This window comes from Egretta garzetta, unplaced genomic scaffold (genome assembly GCF_000687185.1).
Source record: "Egretta garzetta isolate BGI_Z169 unplaced genomic scaffold, ASM68718v1 scaffold27, whole genome shotgun sequence".
NCBI classification, from domain to species: domain Eukaryota; kingdom Metazoa; phylum Chordata; class Aves; order Pelecaniformes; family Ardeidae; genus Egretta; species Egretta garzetta.
This window is the reverse complement of record NW_009260400.1, coordinates 378,773-399,171: the sequence shown is the minus strand read 5'-3', so window position 1 is coordinate 399,171 and position 20,399 is coordinate 378,773. Positions and strand designations below refer to the sequence as shown.

Below are 20,399 nucleotides of genomic sequence, written 5' to 3'. Positions count from 1 at the left end.
CGGATTGTAAGACCTCTTTGTATCATTCAGCTTCATCCCCTAGCTCCTATACTGCAGCTGAAAACTTAACCTGAGAAACATACCTCTTCTAAAAGGTATCTAGTTATTGTCCGAGCAAAGCAAATAGCAGACACTATACTCCTGTGCCCGTTTGGTTTTATTCCTATGGTCAATCACAGCCAGTGTTAAAAAGGTGTGCCTCTATTTCACACTGCCTGTTTCTGCCTCCAGCCGTTTTTTCATTACTATGTACGTGCTTTTTCTGTAGAAGGTTATCTGTCCCATCTTCCTTCCTCATGGAAGGACTTCAAACCTCTAAACAAGTTATTTCTCAGTCTCTGTTTCATAAACATACAACATAGGTTTCATAAGCATACAACATTCTCTAGTGCCTTGCTGTGACGTGTTTTTGCTGACCCTCAAGTTTTCTGGCAAATCATTCTTTGCTCTTCCCAGTTTTTCAATATTCTTTTCAGAGATGTGCTGGAGCTGTGTGTGGATTTCCACCTTGCTGGTGGTCTCTATACAAACGTATAGATGAGAGGATCTATGATCAGAACTTTTTTGTGCTGAGCACTATAAATGCACATCAGCCTTGCTTCAGCCACAGCTTACAAACCTCCCAAGAAATGAGGTAAAACAAGGGGAGAAAGAAAGCAAACTTGTGGAAAAGGCAGCAAGAGAAAATAGCTATATAATACATCCCAGCAAGGGAGACAATATTCTCAACATATGAACTGTCTGTTTCAGGGCCAGAAAGAAACCAACAGTTTTCCACCCTATTTTTTTAGACTGTAATATTCCTTATTTTCTGCCTTACATATGCAAAACTGCTAAGCACCTTGAGATTAAGCTTGCAAGCAGAGCCTATAAAAAGGAAAAGCAATTATGTTACTATATGCTGAAAGGGACAGTTTTCTCCCTAAAGTGAATCTAAAAATAGCTCCCAGATTCTCAGAATGAAAGTGGATGTTTTGCAAGTAAGGCTGCAAAAATTTACCAGAAAACCCCACTAATGAAATAGCAGGAAAAAAACTTAACCACATTTTTGCCAATAAGAGAGAAGTAGTAGTAATGTGGTAGCTAGACAAAATTAAATTACGTCGAGTGGCAAGAAGTTAAAATAAAAATAGATCCTATTTTCTTTAATACCTTTTTATTCTTGTAGATACAGCATTGTGAACTCAGTGTCTTTAAAAATAACCTAAGTTTTTCAGTTTTCAGATTTGAATGCTCAAACTAGCACATGTGACCTCATGAAACCAAAGCCTCCTTGTCTTTGCGATTCAGCATATACACTGATTTTTCAATGTATGCATAGTGGTTTTTTGGAAGACAAAACCGATTAGCAACCTTTCAAGTGGTATTTAATGCATCACAACATCAATATAGTATATTCACATGACAAAGATAATTTAATTTTTAACATCCTTATTCACTTTTAAGTATTTTGTCTCGTTTCATTATACTTGTCCTGTACGTAGAGTACTTAGCTTCTACCTCCACAAGTCAAGTGGTAGTCAGTTGACACTTGTGAGTGGTCACTGTATCACTGCTGAGACGGCTTCATTAACAGGGTAATCCTTCTCCATCTGCAAAGCAGCACTGAGGCCTGAAAACAGCTTTTGTAAAAAGTCACACACAGTGTTTTCTGAACACTGTTCTCATGTCAAACCTGATTCTAGTCATAACTTTTGTGATTCTACCTACTGTCAGCATCATGCACAAGAACAAAACCTTCATCTCCTAAAGTCTCTAGAAGACTGCAATGTGTTAACTCCTAATTTAGGAAGAAGCTAGCTCATATGAAGCCTGCTAGAAGCTATTTAGAGAAACTGGTTTTCTTCTGATACTTCCCTCATGGCTTTCCACATGCTGATGAAGTTCCTTTAAATAAGTCATGACTGTTTTCTCTAGAAGGATACCAGAGACATAAAACTTGCAATGTCTGTGAAACAGTCCCTGTGCTAAAAGAAACAAAACTTACTTGCCAGCCTGTCAAAACATGCTTTCTTGGCAGTATCACCAAAAGAAGACAGGAAAAGACACTTAGAGAACTAAAATTAGAAACTTTTTCAGAGGAGATAAGAATATTAAATCCTGTCACTTTGGCCAATAGCTAATCAGAACTGCAACAGAAAGTAGCATTATAGCATACAATACTATTAAAATTATTCTTTTTCAGATTAGCATTAGACATTCAGAAACAGAGCCTACCAAAGCCTACTGAGCAATTACAGATTAAAAATTCATTATAGCCTAATAAATCCATATTAAACCCTTTAATACAAACTCAGTACTTTCAAAGGGCCTACCTATAAGTGAAGGTAGACTATGACTACTGGAATCTATTTTCTGTCCAGGCCCTGAGAGCACCAACAGTCCCCAATTGTCCTCATCAGCATCATCTGGCACCTCCACCCATGTGCTGTCTGCCCTTTGGCCCAGGAACTGCATTTAAGGCCCTTGGTGGTGTTTCTTCTCTCAGCTGCCTTATTGGTGTGCTTAGGTTTAGGCTGGTACCTTACTGATTGGGGTTTGCCCTCAGATCTGCTGCTTTGCTCAGGACTTGCATGTTGGCTATTAGGCCTGCTCTGTTCTGCACTGCTTCCTTGGGTACTGGAGTCTTTGCCAGTAAGGATGTGGTCCCTGCCTGCACTGTGTCCCCCATGGCTTCTACTCACCTTCTCTTGCAGCTCTCTGATACTAATAATCATGAATGTTGACTAAAAGGAGCAACATAGTAACTTTCTTTTGGTTAAACAAACATTCTAATAGATATAGAATAACATCACTATAGGATAAAACATTGTGGTAGCCTTTCTCCTACACTTTGTTTTTGTTTCTCTGTGAACAAAAGAAGTAGAATCAAGCCCCTGTGAAATTAGGTGAGACAAGGAGCAGCTGGGATGGACAGAATTGAAAACTTATTTGAATTGTAAGTAGTTGCATTGGTGTTGAAACTAATATAGCGTGATTTTCTGAAGACTTGCATCTTGTGGTTAATAATTTTTTTTAATTCTGGTATATTGAAGCTGCAGCATGAGCCTAGTGACAAGTAGAGTCTTTATCTCATAAGAACTTACCTCTTGCTCTAGCTCTGCTGATTCATCTTCAAGCATGTTCTCTCTCTTCTACCAAGCTCCTCATTTTCGAACAACTTTGGGAAGTCAGTATATCTGGGAATCTTCTTCCTGAGTAAGACATAGTTCAGACTTTTAAAATTATTAGAATACTATGGAAAGGGTACAGGTTGAGATGTGCTACTATGGCTTTAGCATTGGGTTCCTTGTAGACCAAGCTTGCTTGTGAATTCTGAGAATTCAATTATACTTAGAATTGCTCTTAATAAACTGTAACATATAATAGGTAGGACTTAATATTTCTCTGTTATTGTTGTTAGCCTTTCTGATTGCTTAACTTACTTTTATTTCCATTGGTATGCTTATAACATATGTATTGCAACATGATGCTGCAGAGAGACTCTGCTGCACTTAGGAACTTAGCTTTTACATTTATAGGAGCATAGTGAGGTTCCTAGTTGTGCTATAGCTGATCTGACTTAACAGTGCAGTTCCAATAATTTTTGATGCCATTAAAGATGTAAGACAGGAAAGTGAAGCAACTGCTCTCTGCAGGCAAGTGAGAAAAGGCAGTGATGACTCTGACCCCAACTTCCCCATGACATTGTGGGGAGGGAAAAAACCTATAGAAAAAACCCTTAGATAACCAAAATTAAGGTTATCATCTGATGAAGCCACATATAACAAACAACTCAAATTGGGTTGACAGGACCAATTTACCTCTTTATTATGTATTGCTAACAACAGGTATTATATGTAATTTAAAACTTAAACATTTAGAAACTGAGAAAGTTAAAGTTTAGCTGAACCTTTCCAAGCTAACTCTCTGTATCTTACTCTATAGTCTGGAGAAAATAAGCACAGAAAAAGAATAAAATAATATGTAATTTTTTTAGACAATATCATATAATGGGAAAGTCAAAAGCGCAAGACTAGATAAAATTCAGGATGATAATATAATACTTTAAATTTATATGGCCATAATAGATAATAATTAATATCTAATAAATTATTTTTGAGTTTGATCTTTCTGATGGCTCTGCTTTCTAATGTTATTTAAGCAAGACAGCAGCTAGTGATGCAAGTGCATATACAAACCTGAGCCAACTTTGGAAATCCCCATTTTAGATTATGTTAATAGACTTTAGGAAGAAGGCTCGAAGGCAAAGATATTAAAAAAAACCAAACCAAAGAAGTCCTTAGTTGCTTAATCATGAATATACCTATTAATTTCATTATTTTTATTACAATGTTGCTTGCAGGTATCATTTTTTACTTGGGAGGTAACAACACACAGGTTTTTAGAAACAGGCAGTCTGAGCAAAAGCAAGCAATTTAAACAGTGCTATCTTTCTTGCTCTTAGATTTGAATGTTGTAAAACTACCTGTAGAGGAAATAATCTCAAATGGGCCTCCCCTCCCCTTGATGCTTCTTGAGATAAATTTCATCTCCACCAACTCTCTTACCTGATTGTGTACCGAGCTAACCAGACTCACTGAAGTCCCTAATCTTGTATACTAAAATGCGCCAGATGACCGTAAGAAGTGTTTTTCCACACCAAGGTTTAAAAGATTTGAGAGCTTTGTGTGGCAGCCCTAACAAAAGATCTAAAAGACCCCTCAGTTTACTTAGTGGAGATTTTTTCCTAATCTTTCAACAGTTCAAAGCTAATAACAATGTTAAGCAGTTGAAGATGTTTGATGTCGCATACTTTCTCAGAACTAATTTCACAGTTATTTTGCAGAAAGATTTTTTCCAAAAACCCCAAAAGAACTGTAATCAAGCTCTGCTTATAGGACCATGTCCAGCTGGGTCTTAAAAATCTTTAAGGATGGAGACTTCAACCTCTCTGGAAAACCTGTTCTAGTGTTCAATCACCTTTTATAGTGTTTTTGTATGTTCAAACAGTTGCCTGTATTTAAATTTCTGCCTGTTGCCCATTGTTGTCCATTCACTGGGCAACACTGAGTCTTGCTCCATCTTCTTTACTTCCTTGTATCAGGTGTTTATATACATCAGTAAGATCCCTCTGAGCCTCACCTTGAAGCAATCTTCATTCTCTATGTCAGATACTCCAATTGCTTAATTAACTTCCTGACCCTTTGCTAGAGTTGCTCCAGTATGGCCATGTCAGTCTTGTACTGGGAAGCCCAGAACTGGGGATGCAATTCCAGATGTGGTCTCACCAGTGCTGAGCAAGATCTCTCTTGACAATCTTCCTAATCCCTAGTCCGGGACGCTTGTTGTCCTTCTTTGACCCAAAGGCACATTGCTGGCTCACATTCAGCTGCTTATCCACTAAGGACCCCAAGGTTCTCTTCTGCAGAGCTGTTTTCCAGCTGGTTGGCCCCCAGCATGTACTGGTGCCTGGGATTATTCCTCCCAGGTGTGGAACTTGGCATTTCCCTTTGAACTTCATGGGACTCCTGTCGCTCATTCCTTCATCCTGCTGAGTTACTTCTGAGTGGCAGCACTACTATTGCCTATTAATCCAGAGAGTCACTAGATTTCGTGTACACACTGCTAAATGTGTGCTGTTGTATTTTGCTTTAAGAGGAAACTATTTTCTGGAGATGTGCATACCATTGTGTAAATATACTTAATGCCAGCTGCTTCTTGCAATCATGAACCTGAGCCTACATCTAACATCTACGTAAGCTGGAAAGACCATGGCTTTTCCCTAAGCCTGACAGTGTTAGGGGGTTATCAGCTTCTCTTGCACAATTTCAAAATGCTTCCTTTTTAATGTTTTCCATACAGCTGCCTGTTTTGCTACCTGCTTGGCTGTACTACTGAAGCCAAGAGGAAGACTTCAGGACATTAATAAGGCTTGGTGATTTTTTTTGCTTCTCACAGTACAATGGGGGAATTTGCAACAGCTCACTTCTTTGTTGCTACTTCCTGGAAAGAACACAGTAGAACAGAGTTCTCCCTGGTACAGCCTGTTTTCACGTGTGCCGCACTGCTATTTTCAGCTTTAAAAAGCAAAAGGCAAAAATGTACCTAGGGTGATATTATTAGACCAACAGTTTACTTTTCAGTTAAATTAATTTGCTTGTATTAAAATGTGGATAACTAGATAACTGATAAGTTAAAAGGTCAGAATATCAGTCCCAAAAGAAGTTCATGTTGTATTATTGCAACATTTTCTTAAACACTACTGAGGATAGACAGCACTTGGGCTCTCTGGCCTGTTTGGATGCTGCCTACATGTCTCTCTTGCTGCGTGTCCCTGTTCTCTCATCACTTTCACAGGAGAAATGATAGTGATCTCCATGGGCTAAGGAATTAAAAATTTACTGGAAGAAAGTGCTAAGCAAAAGCCAAAGACTGAAATGTTTAGCCTCTTTGAGGAGTTCGTATGCAATGCTTTCATCTCAAACATTGAAAAATTCAGCCTCTCAAACTAATAGGTTTTCAAGCAGTCTGTGTAATAAAAAACAATGTCTTGTATTCTTTTGTCTTCCAAACTCTTGGGTCTGTAATGAATAGAGTTTCAGAGGGCTTTGATTCACCAGCCTCCAAATGAAAGCGGAAACTTGTACTTAGCCCCTTGGTTACTGCGAGATCTGTTAAAACTACTGTGTTAATATGTTTTGAAGTTCCATAAGTAGATTTTCTTAGTATAAAGACATGCTTGCTTTTTTTAGGTGCTATCTCTTCACATCACTCATGCCATTCATGGATTCTAGCCTGGCTAAAATTTCTTAGGTTGACAAAGGCTTCTTTGATCTGCAAAGGGCAATGATACTTGCGGTTGGAAAGACTGTTGGGAAACCAAGGTAAATTTTTTTTTTTTACATCCTCTGTGTTAGTTGGATGCTTTCCACAGAAAAGAAGGAAATACTCCTTTCCAGCAGTGTGGGACTTAATTCCAGTTTAGTGTGTTAATGACCAAATTCAAAGATTATGAACTCAATAGACGTCAATTGTAGTAGAGCACAGTTTCACCAAAAGCAGAGTGTTTTCCTAGATGACTGAAAGTCCACTGACATTTACTGCAGCAATTCAGAATTCTTTCTCCATGTCACTAAATGCAAGGGACCTACAAGCAGACTTGATTATGCCAATACTTAAAAGGAACAATCTGTATCTTTCAGATGCCTTTAAGGCATGTGTTATTGCAACTTGAAAAAACAAATAAAATCCCCAAACAAACCAGCCCCATAATGGAAAAAACAACTTTTAGTTTACTTTAGATTTTTTAAAATTCCTTGTTGATTATTTGTGTTTGCTTGCATATTTTCATATTTCAGAATTGTCACGTAGAGAAAACACAACACTCAGGATCAAACCAATTAAAAAACTTGCCCACTTCCCAGTGGAAAATCCAGGGCGCAGGCATGGCATTTGTAAAGATGTTAGTGCTGCACTCTTCTATAGGATGGGCTGCTTTGGGGGATTTGATGAATATGGCTGTACTTTCTCTCTTCTTGGAATGGGTATCCTTAGGGGAGCAAGGAGGGGGTGCTCACTATGGTCCTTTGCCTAGAAGAGCTTGAATTTTGCCTGGTATGTGTAAAGGCTTCAAAAGCCTGCTTATCTCTTACATACCTATGCTATATATTCATAGCAAGGTCAGACAACCTAGGCTTCTGTCATTCCACCATTAACTTACTGGAACTATTTATCTGCAGGTACATAATTGATGGATCTGGAGGTTTAGCATTTCTCCACCCTGTCTTAACACTGTTTAGTACATCATGTTCCCAAACAGTCCACAAATGTTTGGGATGTGGACTAGGGCACTTATGAAATATTTAGCAAGTTGAGGTATGGTACACTCTGGAGGTTTAGCATTTCTCCACCCTGTCTTAACGCTGTTTAGTACATCATGTTCCCAAACAGACCACAAATGTTTGGGATGTGGACTAGGGCACTTCTTATGAAATATTGAGCAAGTTGAGGTATGGTACACTAAGTTTGCTGCAGTCTAGGAGTTCTTCATCTTGTTCACATTTACATGAATTATGAATTGTGTGATCCTTGTTTAAGATTCCACTATTTGAAACAGTTGGGTAAAGAATCAATAAATTTCTGTGGAACAATTTAATTAGCAGATGTGCTTGGCACTGGTCATTTTACAGAAACTGCCTAAGGCCAGCAGCTGTGAGACTCTTGTTTAGTCATCGCATTAATGACAAGGTAAACATTATTACTGTTTTCCAAAATAGCATGGTATGGGTGTTTGAGGAAATTATTTTCTTAAACAAAAAAAGGAAAGTCTTTGTTCAACTGCAAATCCATGAAATGGACACCATAATTTTGTATATTGAAGTATCCCGTTACAGTGGGCAAGTATTGTGCCTATTTGGAGCTCTATCTTCTAGAGCAAGACTGTATCATTGGCTGCGCTAGTGCACTATAGCTTAGGGTTTTTAAAGGTGAAATACAGAGCATTTGAATCACACAGATTTGAAGCCTAACAACATTGCAATATTAATTTCTTGCAAGACCTCCTGAAATATACAAGGTGTGAAAGAAACAGCACCTTAGAATCTACCTCTTTGCCAAAAGTTATCCTGTATGGATGCTCAACTGGAATAACCAGATCGAGAAATGATGATGGGAACTCTTCTGAAATATCAGTGTAGTATTTACTGAACATGCATCAGAGGCTTTGGTATTTGGGTCATCTTAATACGTCAATCTTCTGATACTGTGTCATTCTTTTATTGCGCATACTCGCTTTGTCTTACGTTGTGGTCCTTTAATACTGTTTCTTGCAAAGCTCATGTTTTGTTTTAAATTTTAGTGTAACCGGGTTCACTCTGCATGATGATTATGAGGGGGAGACCTATAAATTGCTCATGTCTTAAACCATATTATCCTTTAGACATCATTATTACTCCTACTTTCAGGATGCTAAGATGCCAAGAACATGTTTGTGTTCCTTATACACTGTCTTAGCTTGTGAGTGAGCCACAAAATCAAGTCTGGATTGAGAAAACAAATGTTCTAGTACTTCTTGCATTTGTTATGGTTAGGTTTTAGAAGACCTTCTTTGAACACTTTGAAAAGTTTAAATATGGTAGGTTTTTACTGTTCATTCTTTGACATTCAGAGGCTCAGAGTTTTGTTTGTCTTCTGAATGAAATAAAAATTGGCCCCTTTTTTTGATATCCATGGCTCTTCTGAAAGACTTGGGCTGTCATTTAGCATGAACAAATGTACATATGAAATAACATATAGTCTCTGAATTCTTCCTGCAGTTATAGTCAGACACTGCGTGCTATGTGTAATTCTAACTGTGCTTTGATGGCTGGGTTTGCTCACTGAATAAGGAATTCTGCAGATGCTCACATAGTGGTCATCTTAAGTGCTCTTCAGGCTACCTTCCTGTTCGTTGCTGTTTCCCCTTGAGTATGGTCAGAAGTGCACTCAGTGGTATTTCCGTTAGGATCTCAGTCTTTTCCTGTCCTTGATGACAGCACGCAGTCTCTAGGCATCAAGCAGCTGCTGGTTTTGGTTAAGAGTTGTCTGTACTTCTCCAGTATCTATTTAGGTATCTGTATGGCAACAAATGAATCCTATGCATAGGAGATTAGAAAGATTCAATGTCTGTGTTACCCGTTATTCCTTGCTGGAAGGTTTTATTCCAAGTATTTTCCATAATTAGAAAAAAGAATAAAAAACCCAACAACTTACTGACAGTCAAACTAAACTTTAATTCTCTTAATTTTGTCTAATTACTGCACAAGACAGCCTTTGTGTGAGCCTATAGAGGTTTTTCCTTGCCTATTACTTATAAGCTTTCATATTATGCAAGAGGCTTTAAATTTTTTCTGGATAAATTATGTGTAGGTAAAATACTAACTGACACTTTTTAATTAACCTGTTCAGTAATAATGATGCTTTAGTTCATTAGGCACTGCAAATTGGCCTGTATGTTTCTGGTTTCTCCAAATATGGATTAAAATTAAGCTTTCTATTGAGGGTTTTTTTAGCTGAAAATGATAGTTAGAAAGAGTAAACAAATGTAGGATTGTTCTTGTACTCTGCTTCCCCAGCACATGATATTCTAAAAATACTGAAGTACCTAAGACTACTTTAAGTGTCAAAGAATTTCTGCAAAATTGTCCTTCAAGCTGTCTCTATAGCTCCCCCTAAGAAGTTAGTTAATTAGTTGTAAGGATTTTGAACAGCTGTGATTCTCCTGCAGTACAGTCTGAGCCTGACAGGCTAATACCTTAAACACAGGAAAACATTTTTAATGTACTTTTTACAAGTGTAGACTACGGAGACAAATGAATGCATTGTTGATAAATCAAAGCCAAGAGGCGGAGCATCCTGTGGCCACAGCAACTTGACATGCTTCCAGCCTTCTCCAGGACTGTTACAGCCCACTTGTTTTACCTTTGCTACTTCAGCTCCCTCATACTAATTTCACTTTTGGAAGGGTGTGCTGGGCAGAGAAAGCTGATGCTGGTCAGATAGCTACAGCTGTCAGGAAATAACGTGTTTGTACGTGAAGGCGTACTCTGCTTCCTCTTGGGCCACGGAGCCCTAACCACATGATTTTTAGATATAAGGGACTTTCCTGTGATCACAGGAAGATTAAGTAACTGCCCTACTGCTTCTTCCTTCCCTGTTGGGGGGTTAGGATTTGATCCAAAACCAGCAGAAGTCTGTGGACAGACTCTCATTGACTGACAGTGTTTTTTCAAGTTACTCTATAAAGACAGTCTTCATGGAGTGGAAGGTTTGAATAAATGTGATAAACTGAAATAACTGTTCTCTCCTAAAGTCTCTACCCTGCATTTAGCAGTCCCATCAACCTTCAGTGTGAATGTATATGCCAGGGGCCTAACAGGAACTCAATTAGGCCTTACAGAGTTTTCACAAAATTAAAGATATTCTGGACTTAGGGCATTTTCTAGCCCAATCTCCTGCTCAAAGCAGGACTACCAGCAGTAGCTGATCAGGTCAGCCATGGCTTTACCTAGCTGAGTCTAGAAAACCTTAAAGGATGGAGACTCTGCAACTGGAGTGGCCCATTCCAGTGCTGCGTTACCCACCTGGTAAAAAAATTTTCTAGCATCTGGCTTGAACCTCTGAAGTAGAGACATCTGCCTATGCCACTGGTTGTTATCTGCCACTATGGAGAAGAATTTGACTCTGTCTTCATAACTGACCTTCAAGTAGCTGTAGGCTCCTAGTAGACCCTCCCTCTTTCACCTAACTAAACAAGCCTGGCTCCCTCAACCTCTCCTTGTAAGGTGTGTGCTCTGGGGCCCTGTCTTGGAAGCTTTCTACTGCATCCTCTCCAGTTTCTCAATATTTTCTTGGAACTGAGGGCCCTCAAGTTGACTACAGTATTTCAGATGCAGCCTTGCCATTTCTGAGTACTGAGCCATGCTGACTTCTCTCACGTTGCTGACTGCATTTCTAATGTACCCAGCGTGTGATTTTTTTTATTATTTTTTTTTTCCCCACTTGTGATGAGAGTACACTGTTGGCTCATGATCAACTTAGCTTCCACCAAAACCCCTATATCCTTTTCAGCAGGGCTATTTGACAGCCAATCAAGCCTTATTACTTCTTTGCAACCTAATGTTACCCCTACATTTACCCACCCTCTAACCAAAAACCCAGCATTTTTCATCCTGTTTTAAGATCAACTTGACTTAAACTTTACAAGGATTTTGTACTTGTGCTGTTGGCTTGATCTACTGCAGAGATAAGAATCAGCTGCACAATCTGCATACAGCTTTACATGCTTCTGTATCTGGGCTGTATCCAGCACAGTTTTTCACTGTTACGTAGCTTTCCCTCTTGGCATTCCTCATTGTGGAAAAAGCAGCTATTTAATGTTTTTTTCTGTAATTGCTCTCATTAATTACAGGCAGTTAACATATCAGCCTGCGAAAACCCATCTGTAGTCACTAAAGAGTTACAGTTCATATGCCTGACAAGGAAATTTTAGATGTTTGCAGGCAGCCAATAAAAGAAGAGATCAACAACGCAGCTGACTCATGGGCAGGAAAGCTTGAGCTATGTTTGAATGCAGTTCAAAGCCAACTCGAACTTGGTATCTGCAGCAGTTTCACTCTATTGTTCCATAATTTTTATGCCCGTATTTCCAGAGGTAAGTTTTATTTTTGTTTCCAGTTTCTTTTACTGAGACATCTGAATATTAACACAACGTAGTTTCTCTTGTAGTAAGGAAAAAAAATCTTTGCAATAAATTACTTTTAAAAAATTAGCTTTAAAATTAGAAACTTGAAATAAATGGATTTACAGCAGTCTCCCTCCTGCCCCTGCCTGCCCAACTAGGGGAATATGACAAAGTGTCTGAGACTTAGTGTCTTACTAAAAAAATAATATCAAACTCTTCATTGCAAAGGTCACCTAAGAAATACTGGTTTTGTGGTTTGATAGTGAGTTTTTTAAAAGGGTCTAGGAGAAAAAAGCATTCAGATGAGCAGAACTATTGAAAAAATGTCCTTGCTACCAAACTGGCAATCTAGGAGGTAGAGAGAGACTTTGTTATCTGTAATTCCATGATTATTCTCTTCAACTGTTTTAGGAATCCAGGTAGCACCCTGGAAAAATAAGAGCGCTCATTTTAGGGTTAAACTTCTGGAGATTAGCAGCAAATCACTCTAAGTCCAGGTGTGGAAGCATGTAGAAACTCAGACACGGGGACAATGGTGCTCGGCATGTCATGGTTTAACAGAGAAAGATTGAAGTGGTTTTTATTTAGTTTTAGAAAATATCTAGTTAAATTAGGTTTTGCAAATCCAAAATAGGAGCCGATGGCAAGGTTTTATTTTTACCTAAGTAGTCAGCAAGAGTTTAAAAAACTATTATAGCTTTACTTAATTCAATTTTAAATAGAAACAGGTACTTTCAGGAACGGCTTAGATAGTATAGTAATTGTTTGAGCTTCCCTGTACTATGTTTGGAGTTGAGTAAATTATTTTGGCTATTTAAATGATTGTTCAGCATAGTATATAATGAAAGTGAGACATAATTTTGCTCCTGCTGGCTTTCTGATTACCTCCTTTATGTTTTGGATTTGTAGATCTGTGTGGTCTGTCTTTGCAACTTTGAAGGATAAATGGCTCATTTGGAAATTTATCTTCATTCAGAGAAATATTTTCAAATTTTATAAAACTCTCAACCTGTCTGTCAGCCTTATACTATATTGAATTTATTCTTTAAGGAAACTCTAAGAAACACCTAAGGCAGCTATTGCTTTCAAACTACAATAATCTAACAAAAGCAAAAAATTCAGCTGTGCTTTCCAATCAAAATCAAATCCTGTTGAAGCTGAACTGGTAAATCAGCGGCTGAATTTTTATTTGTGTTGTGATTATGGTGAGATGCAAACCTGAGCTTTAGTACCCCTTTGTGATTGTGAACATGCCTGCATGGCACAGCTTAGATAGTGAGATTAACTGAAAATAAGTTGGTCATGAACCAGAAGCAGCTCAGCCATGAGCATAGGCTAATTTAGCTTCATATTTTTGTTTCTACTTCATTCATGGAGAACAAGTGATCTGCTCAAAGTCAGAAGACTTTCAGGCCTTCTGCATCCCAGAAGCTCTTTTTGTAGAGCCCATCTTCTAGCAGGACACAGTTCACACCCAACAGTCCTTACTGGTTACTTCAAATTTTTGGCCCTATTACTTCAGTTCCCTTGTGTGTTTTCTTTTCTCTCTGGTCTGCTGGACCCTAAAGGGAGTATTCCAGTTGGAGTTCCTCTGACTCACTGACAACTGATCTCGCAGTAATCCTTACCAATGGTTTTATCCCAACTGTTTTCTTTGGCTCATTTTCTTCTTTCACCACTGACTTCTGGTTATTCTCTAGTCTAATGTAGCTTCACAGATGTAATTAAAAATGTTACTCATGTAGTAATACAGTGATGCTTTGCAGAGGTTATCTCTAATCCATGTGCACTGCCATGCAATGTGTCTGAAACATTCAGATAGCCCTAGACAGTTACAGTATAGACAGAGTACTGGCCAAATTAGTGGCTACTGTAAAGACACAGCTCTGTTTAGCAGAGTTCTGCCAGCAGCAAGAAATTTCTTTTACCTTGCTTTTGCATTGACATATGCTGTTATATTAAAGAAGATATGCAAGAATGATACAAAAAGACTTGCATGAGTTATTGAATTGCCTTTTCATGAGAAGTCGGGAAACTATATTTGTCTAGTATATAACTGCAAGATACTAGTTTGTCTACATAGCTCAGTATAACTTTAAAAGTCATATTTTGTATTATAAATAATGGCCCCACATTTCAAAGTCATCAGATGGAAATAATGAGCAATTAATTAGCACCTTGCAGCCTCAGATGGCGAGTTATGGTCCAGACACTCCTTTGCAATTAGTGAGTTTTTCCTGTCTTCATAAGGGAAGTCTGACACAGAGTGGTAAAAAGGAGCCTGTTGGATTGGGGTAATAGTTATTTGGGAAGTAAGGGGTGGTACACCTTCACTGTGCATTGGTAGCAGTGACAAAAAGTAGTCCTTAAAACTTTTCTTTTCTACCTTTTTTTTTTTTTTGCCCCAAGCCAGCCATCAAGAAATGGCCAATTCATTACCTGTAGTAGCCCAGGAAGATTTGGATAGCTTTACCTTGACCAGGACAGGCTCAGGCTTCGCACTCAAAGCCTTTCATATTTCTTGGAACACTCACGTCTCGGTGAAGCTGCTGACCAGCCAGGACACTGCGGAGAGGTATGTGTCTTATTTGGCCAACTAACCATGCAGGTGGGCAGCACAGACCTGCAGTGATAGCCCCAGGATGAATTGTGGCATGCCCAGGATCTTCTGATCCCTAAACACAATCCATTCCTAAAATCCTGACTAGCCAAGAGGCAACTTGGAGGCAACTGTACTGAGAAACAAGCTGGTATGTTTTTTTACAAATTTTCATAGAAGTAGAGCTTAATCCTGAAATCATTAATTATTCCTACTATAATAATGTCGACAAACCCTTTCAACTCACAAGTACCATAGAGATAATCAGATCTTTATAATCAAACATACAATTAACAAGAATTGAATCTGCAGCAGTTCAGTATTTCCATGAAAATGCACAATTGAATTGACAGTTCAGTGTTTCTTATGCACAAGGAAGGAACCATTTGAAGTCCTTAGACAATAGAACTTCATTCTTCTGATGATGATCAAAGCAAAGCTTTGTTTTCTCTGTAAATAAACTGTTTGAATTCACATCTGCAATCCAACCACAGATGAGCTTGGATCAAATTTGGCAAAGTCACTAGAGTAGTACTGCCTACACCAAATCTGAATCTGGCTTCACCTTTATATTGTGCTATGATACATCATTTATATAGCATGGTCCATTAGATAAGCATGGAAGATCATAATTTCCTTGTAAATGGGGATCTCGCTAATAGCAAAAGGATACAATACAATTTCTTGGGGACAGTAAGGAGAAAAAAATTGATTTTGCTTAATCTAGCATTTCATATAATTCAGCTTTCTCCTGCCTTTGCAATTCAATCCTGCTTTACACTGTGTTCTTATGTTCATATTAAAGCATCCAGAGGTCTTTCACGTTACATTAGAAAAATACACTACACAAGGGATTGCTTCATTTTCTTAGAATTGTTTGGAAGATGATATAATACTGATTTTATTGGTAGAATTGCATTAGCTTGTGTTCAACCATATGGTTATCTCTCATTTCCATCTTCTACACTATCTCATCTCTAGTTGAAATTCCCTTCAGTCTAATCTGCCTCTAACCCTTGCTATTTTTTACAGGGAATGGAAGTCGCTACTTCAAGATATAGCAAATGTCAGACACTATGAGTCTGAACGTCTCCTGCCTTCTCTTGGGATTTACCAGTACCATGGACTTGTGGGGATAGTGACTGAATGGATGAACAATGGATCCCTCCACACTCTCATCCATGAGGTAGATGAAAGAAGTAATCTTTTAGCGGACTGTTGTGGTTTAACCCCAACCAGTAACTAAGCCCTTCACAGCCGCTTGCTCATGCCACCCCCCACCCCCCCCGGTGGGATGGGGGAGAGAATTGGAAGGGTTAAAGTGAGAAAACTCGTGGGTTGAGATAAAGATGGTTTGATAGTTAATAGTCACTGAGAGCTATTGTAACTAGCCTGGAGGAGAAGGGGAAGGATGGGGGAAAAGTGTCCCCCATTATCTCCCCCATAAATTGGCTCTCTGAGGAGAAAAGGTAAAGACTGTAATTATTAATAGTTTGAGAGATGGTTCCCTAAGTATGGAGATGATGGTAATGCTAGGTGCAAATACCAGATTAGTCTCATGACATAATTACTAACAGTAACTTTATCATACCAAAAGCCAGTGTTACACAGTACAGCAAAGTTATAACCTTAATCTGTCCCCCAGAGGTAATAAACAGCACAACAGAGAACATGTATGGCAAGTAAGGTGTTAGATTAACACAACCCTGAGAACAAGCACAACTCTGAGAGCACATAAATCTGCATTGCAACCAGTGACTATTAACCTAATAATGCTTATAACAAATATGTTTTCACATGCTCTGGTGAGACCTGTTGTTATCTCAACCCTTCAAGCCCTGTGTTAGGCTCCTGAAGGAGCAGGGAAAGTATATTGTCCGGGTTTCAGCTGTGATAATTAATTTTCTTCCTAGTAGCTAGCATAGCGCTGTGGTTTGGATTTAGGATGAGAATAGTGTTGAAACCACACTGATGGTTTAGTTGTTGCTGAGCAGTGCTTACACCAGGCAAGGACTTTTCAGCTTCTCATACTGCCCTGCCAATGAGGAGGCTGGGGGTGCACAAGAAGCTGGGAGGGGTACAGCTGGGACAGCTGACCCCAACTGGCCAAAGGGCTATTCAAGACTATATGGTGTTATGCTGAACAAAAAAAAAAAAATCTAGGGGGTGCTGGGGCTGGGGAGGATGTTCGGAGTGATGGCATTTGTCTTCCCAAGTCACCATTACGTGTGATTGAGCCCTGCTTTCCTGGAGAGAGGCTGAGCACCTGCCTGCTGATGGGAAGCAGGGAATAAATTCCTTGTTTTGCTTTGCTTGTATATGTGGCTTTTGTTTTAGCTACTAAACTGTCTTTATCTCAACTCATGAGTTTTCTCACTTTTAGTCTTCTGATTCTCTCCTCATCCTGCTGCAGGGGGAGTGAGTGAGCAGCTGGGTGGGGCTTAGTTGCCAGCAGAGCTTAAGCCATGACAGTGACAAAATTAATTACCAGGTCAGCCAAAAGAGAACAGTCAGCATGTAAATTATGGACAGTAGTCACAGTCAATCTGTTCTTTAGCTTCTGTGTTGTTCTTCTGTTTATTGTCAAATGAAAATGTGAACAGTCACAATTTCACACTACTAAAACCTGTATTTTGTGTTACTTAGCATCAACTGTACCCAGAACTTCCATTTCCCTTACTCATACGGATCCTGTTGGATGTAGCTGAAGGGCTGCATTACCTTCACAGCCTTGGGCCTGCCTTCTGCCACTGCAGCCTGAAACCCTCCAATGTCCTTTTGGACATGCAGTACAGAGCCAAGGTGGGAGCTTCTACTTTTAGCCTATTAATGTAAAATCCAGTGATTGTCCTATTGTTGCATATAGTTATCCTAATAGTCAACATTTAATACCAAGACTTGAGATATTGTTAGTAATATTTTTCTCCCACCTTTGTAGATAGTGGATTATGGTCTAACCAACTGGCGGAAACAGCAACTGAGGTCAGACCTGCAGAACTGCAATTGGAGAAACTGCCAGGATTTAGTGTACCTCCCTCCTGAAACACTTGAAGGAGGCCTGCCTTCCCAGGAAGGTGATATTTACAGGTGAATGGCATTTCTAAGGGCAGGTAATACCTAGTCCTTGCTACATTCTATAATGTTGCCAAAATACTTGTTTTTCAAAGACGCTACAGTAAAAATGCCAGATCTACATAATGCAGCAGCAGTGTTCCACGTGAAGCCAATTACAGTAGTGTATTAAATTTGAAATTCCCCATATTTGGTGAATAATATATCAAGGTTAAGAACTTGTTCTCAAAGATCATCATATAAATATTTATATAATGGACATAAATGTTTAAAAAGTGTAACATGGCTGCCAAAGCTTTTTGATATACATTAGAAACCTAATAACTACAATTCACGTGGTTTCTATGCATGAACTGTTATTGGCTTTGGATTCTCAAAGAACTGTTGATGCCTAGATGAGGCCCAGGTAAAAATAAGACCCTTCTGTCAATAGTATCCCACTAAGGTCCTATGGAATCTGCTGGAATAACTTACTGAGCCACTCAAGCATTCATACTTTTTAACTAAGGTGATTTATACAAAGGAAGATTACCTACTGCCACATGTCCCTTTTGGATATGTTACATGCTTCGTAGTTGCCTCAGTAAAAGAGACAAGCTCAAACTGTAACTATTGTCTGTATGGACGTTCATCTTTACAGCTGGCATACAGAGCCTGTGGACTAACATTATAAATAACTTTTAAGCATGACCACTCTTCTGCTCCCATAGCTTTTATGAAGGCAATAAATTTAAACTCCTGCTTTACTGTCACAGAGGCAGGCTCTAAGATGAGTCAAATAACGCATACACATGAGGACAGCTTTAAACAATGTGACTAATCTAATGTTCTTCGTAAACACAAGTTTTCTGCGCAGGAAGAGTGGTCCATTACTTTCAGGTGCCATAATTCGTCTTCCAGCATGTAATTCTTGTATAATTTTTAGATGCTCAGAAGTGACTCAATGCATGAGATAGGTGCATGTCTGGACAGTGGTGCAATAGAGAAAACAAAAGTGTGTGTCATATATGAAATAGTACTTAAGTACATGTAAGTTACATGTATGTCCACATTACATCAATACTTTTCTAGAGGGTATTTAAGTAAAAGCACTTTCAGATTTTATGTGGAAATAAGGCAGAAGAGGAGGTTCTCTTAAACACTGTAATTCAGCACTACAGCAAGACACGAGGAAGCAGATAAGTTTATCCTAGAACTACTTCTTCCCCTTTTAATGGCTTTGCTTCTGACTCATCCATAGCGTCATTTCTCTCTTCCAGAAGCCTCCTTGCTTCTGCCTCTGTTTTTGCCAATTGAGCTTTTTATCAAACTGTATTTTATACCATCTGAGTTGTAGGTTATATATGTAGATCTATGGTATCACTGGAATAGTTCCTATGATGTTAGAAAAGGAAAAAGACATTTAGAGCCCCATCAAAATTTGCTGAAGAAAAGACACACAGTGGGTCAGAATCAAGTTTTTGGTAGGTTAACTGATGCATTTGTCTGTACCTGCTGAAAAGTCCAGCTCTTTCAGTTGCTATTTCAGTTACCTGAAAACAAAACAAAAATGATAGAGCAGGGAGAACAGAAGGTTCTGAAATTCACAAGAGCAAACGGAGACAAGGTGGTAATCTGAAATCTAGTTCTAACTGATCCTGTGTTTAAAAAAAAATTAAAAATTAATTAGAATTAATTAATTAGTGGCAAGGGTTGGAAGGGACCTTGGGAGATCATCTACTCCAACCCTCCTGCTAAAGCAAGGTCACCCAGAGCAGGGTGCACAGGACATCATCCAGGCGGGCTTTGAAGATCTCCAGAGAAGGAGACTCCACAACCCCCCTGGGCAGCCTGGTCCAGGGCTAGGTCACCTTCAAAGTAAAGAAGTTCTTCCGAATATTCAACTGAAACCTCTTATGTTTCAGTTTGTGCCCATTGCCCATGTCCTGTTGCTGGGCACCACCAAGAAGAGTCTGGCTCTGTCCTCATGACATCCACCCTTGAGATATTTGTACATGTTGATTAGAAACCCTCTCAGCCTTCTCTTCTTCAGGCTAAACAAGCCCAACTCTCTCAGCCTTTCCTCATGGGGGAGATGTTCCAGTCCCCTAATCATCCTTGTTGCTCTCCTCTGAACTCTATCTAGGAGTTCCTCATCTTTCTTGAACCAGGGGGCCACTGGCCTTCTTGGCAACAAGGGCACACTGCTGGCTCATAAGAACAGTTCAGTTGAAAACCGAAACTTAATAATGCACGAAAAAGGCTCTCATCAAATTAGGAAAAACTTGGTCTTGAAAAGGAAATTAGGAAAGACTTGGTCTTGAAAAACTCCTTCCTCTTAAATCAATAAATGTGCTCTTGGAAATGAGAACATAGATATGGATTGCAAACTAATGAAAGGTCCTTCACTGTTACTTTTTTTCCAGTTTTGGAATATTGTGTTGGGAGAGCCTAAGCAGACGGAAGCCTTTTGAAGGTATTTATCTCTCCTGTTCATGTCTGACTTTGTATTGCCCTAATCTTTTCCACAAATTCCCTTATTGTAGG

At 39.0% G+C, this 20,399-nt stretch overlaps 1 protein-coding gene across 3 annotated transcripts in view; it reads left to right on the top strand.

Annotated features, from left to right (window-relative positions):
• Positions 1-8,181: 8,181 nt before the first annotated feature.
• Positions 8,182-20,399, top strand: part of LOC104130220 (receptor-interacting serine/threonine-protein kinase 2) — a 20,912-nt gene continuing 8,694 nt past the window's right edge. The window contains exons 1-7 of one of the 3 annotated variants that reach the window (XM_035898865.1): positions 8,182-8,229; positions 11,930-12,172; positions 14,612-14,777; positions 15,834-15,987; positions 17,448-17,603; positions 17,740-17,888; positions 20,279-20,328. In XM_035898865.1, coding sequence (XP_035754758.1) covers positions 11,989-12,172; positions 14,612-14,777; positions 15,834-15,987; positions 17,448-17,603; positions 17,740-17,888; positions 20,279-20,328 — 859 coding nt within the window. In that variant the 5' untranslated portion in view covers positions 8,182-8,229; positions 11,930-11,988. Of the gene's footprint in view, positions 8,230-11,908; positions 12,173-14,611; positions 14,778-15,833; positions 15,988-17,447; positions 17,604-17,739; positions 17,889-20,278; positions 20,329-20,399 lie in introns of those variants that run through there. The other 2 variants (XM_035898866.1, XM_009643245.2) reach the window with 2 other exon arrangements.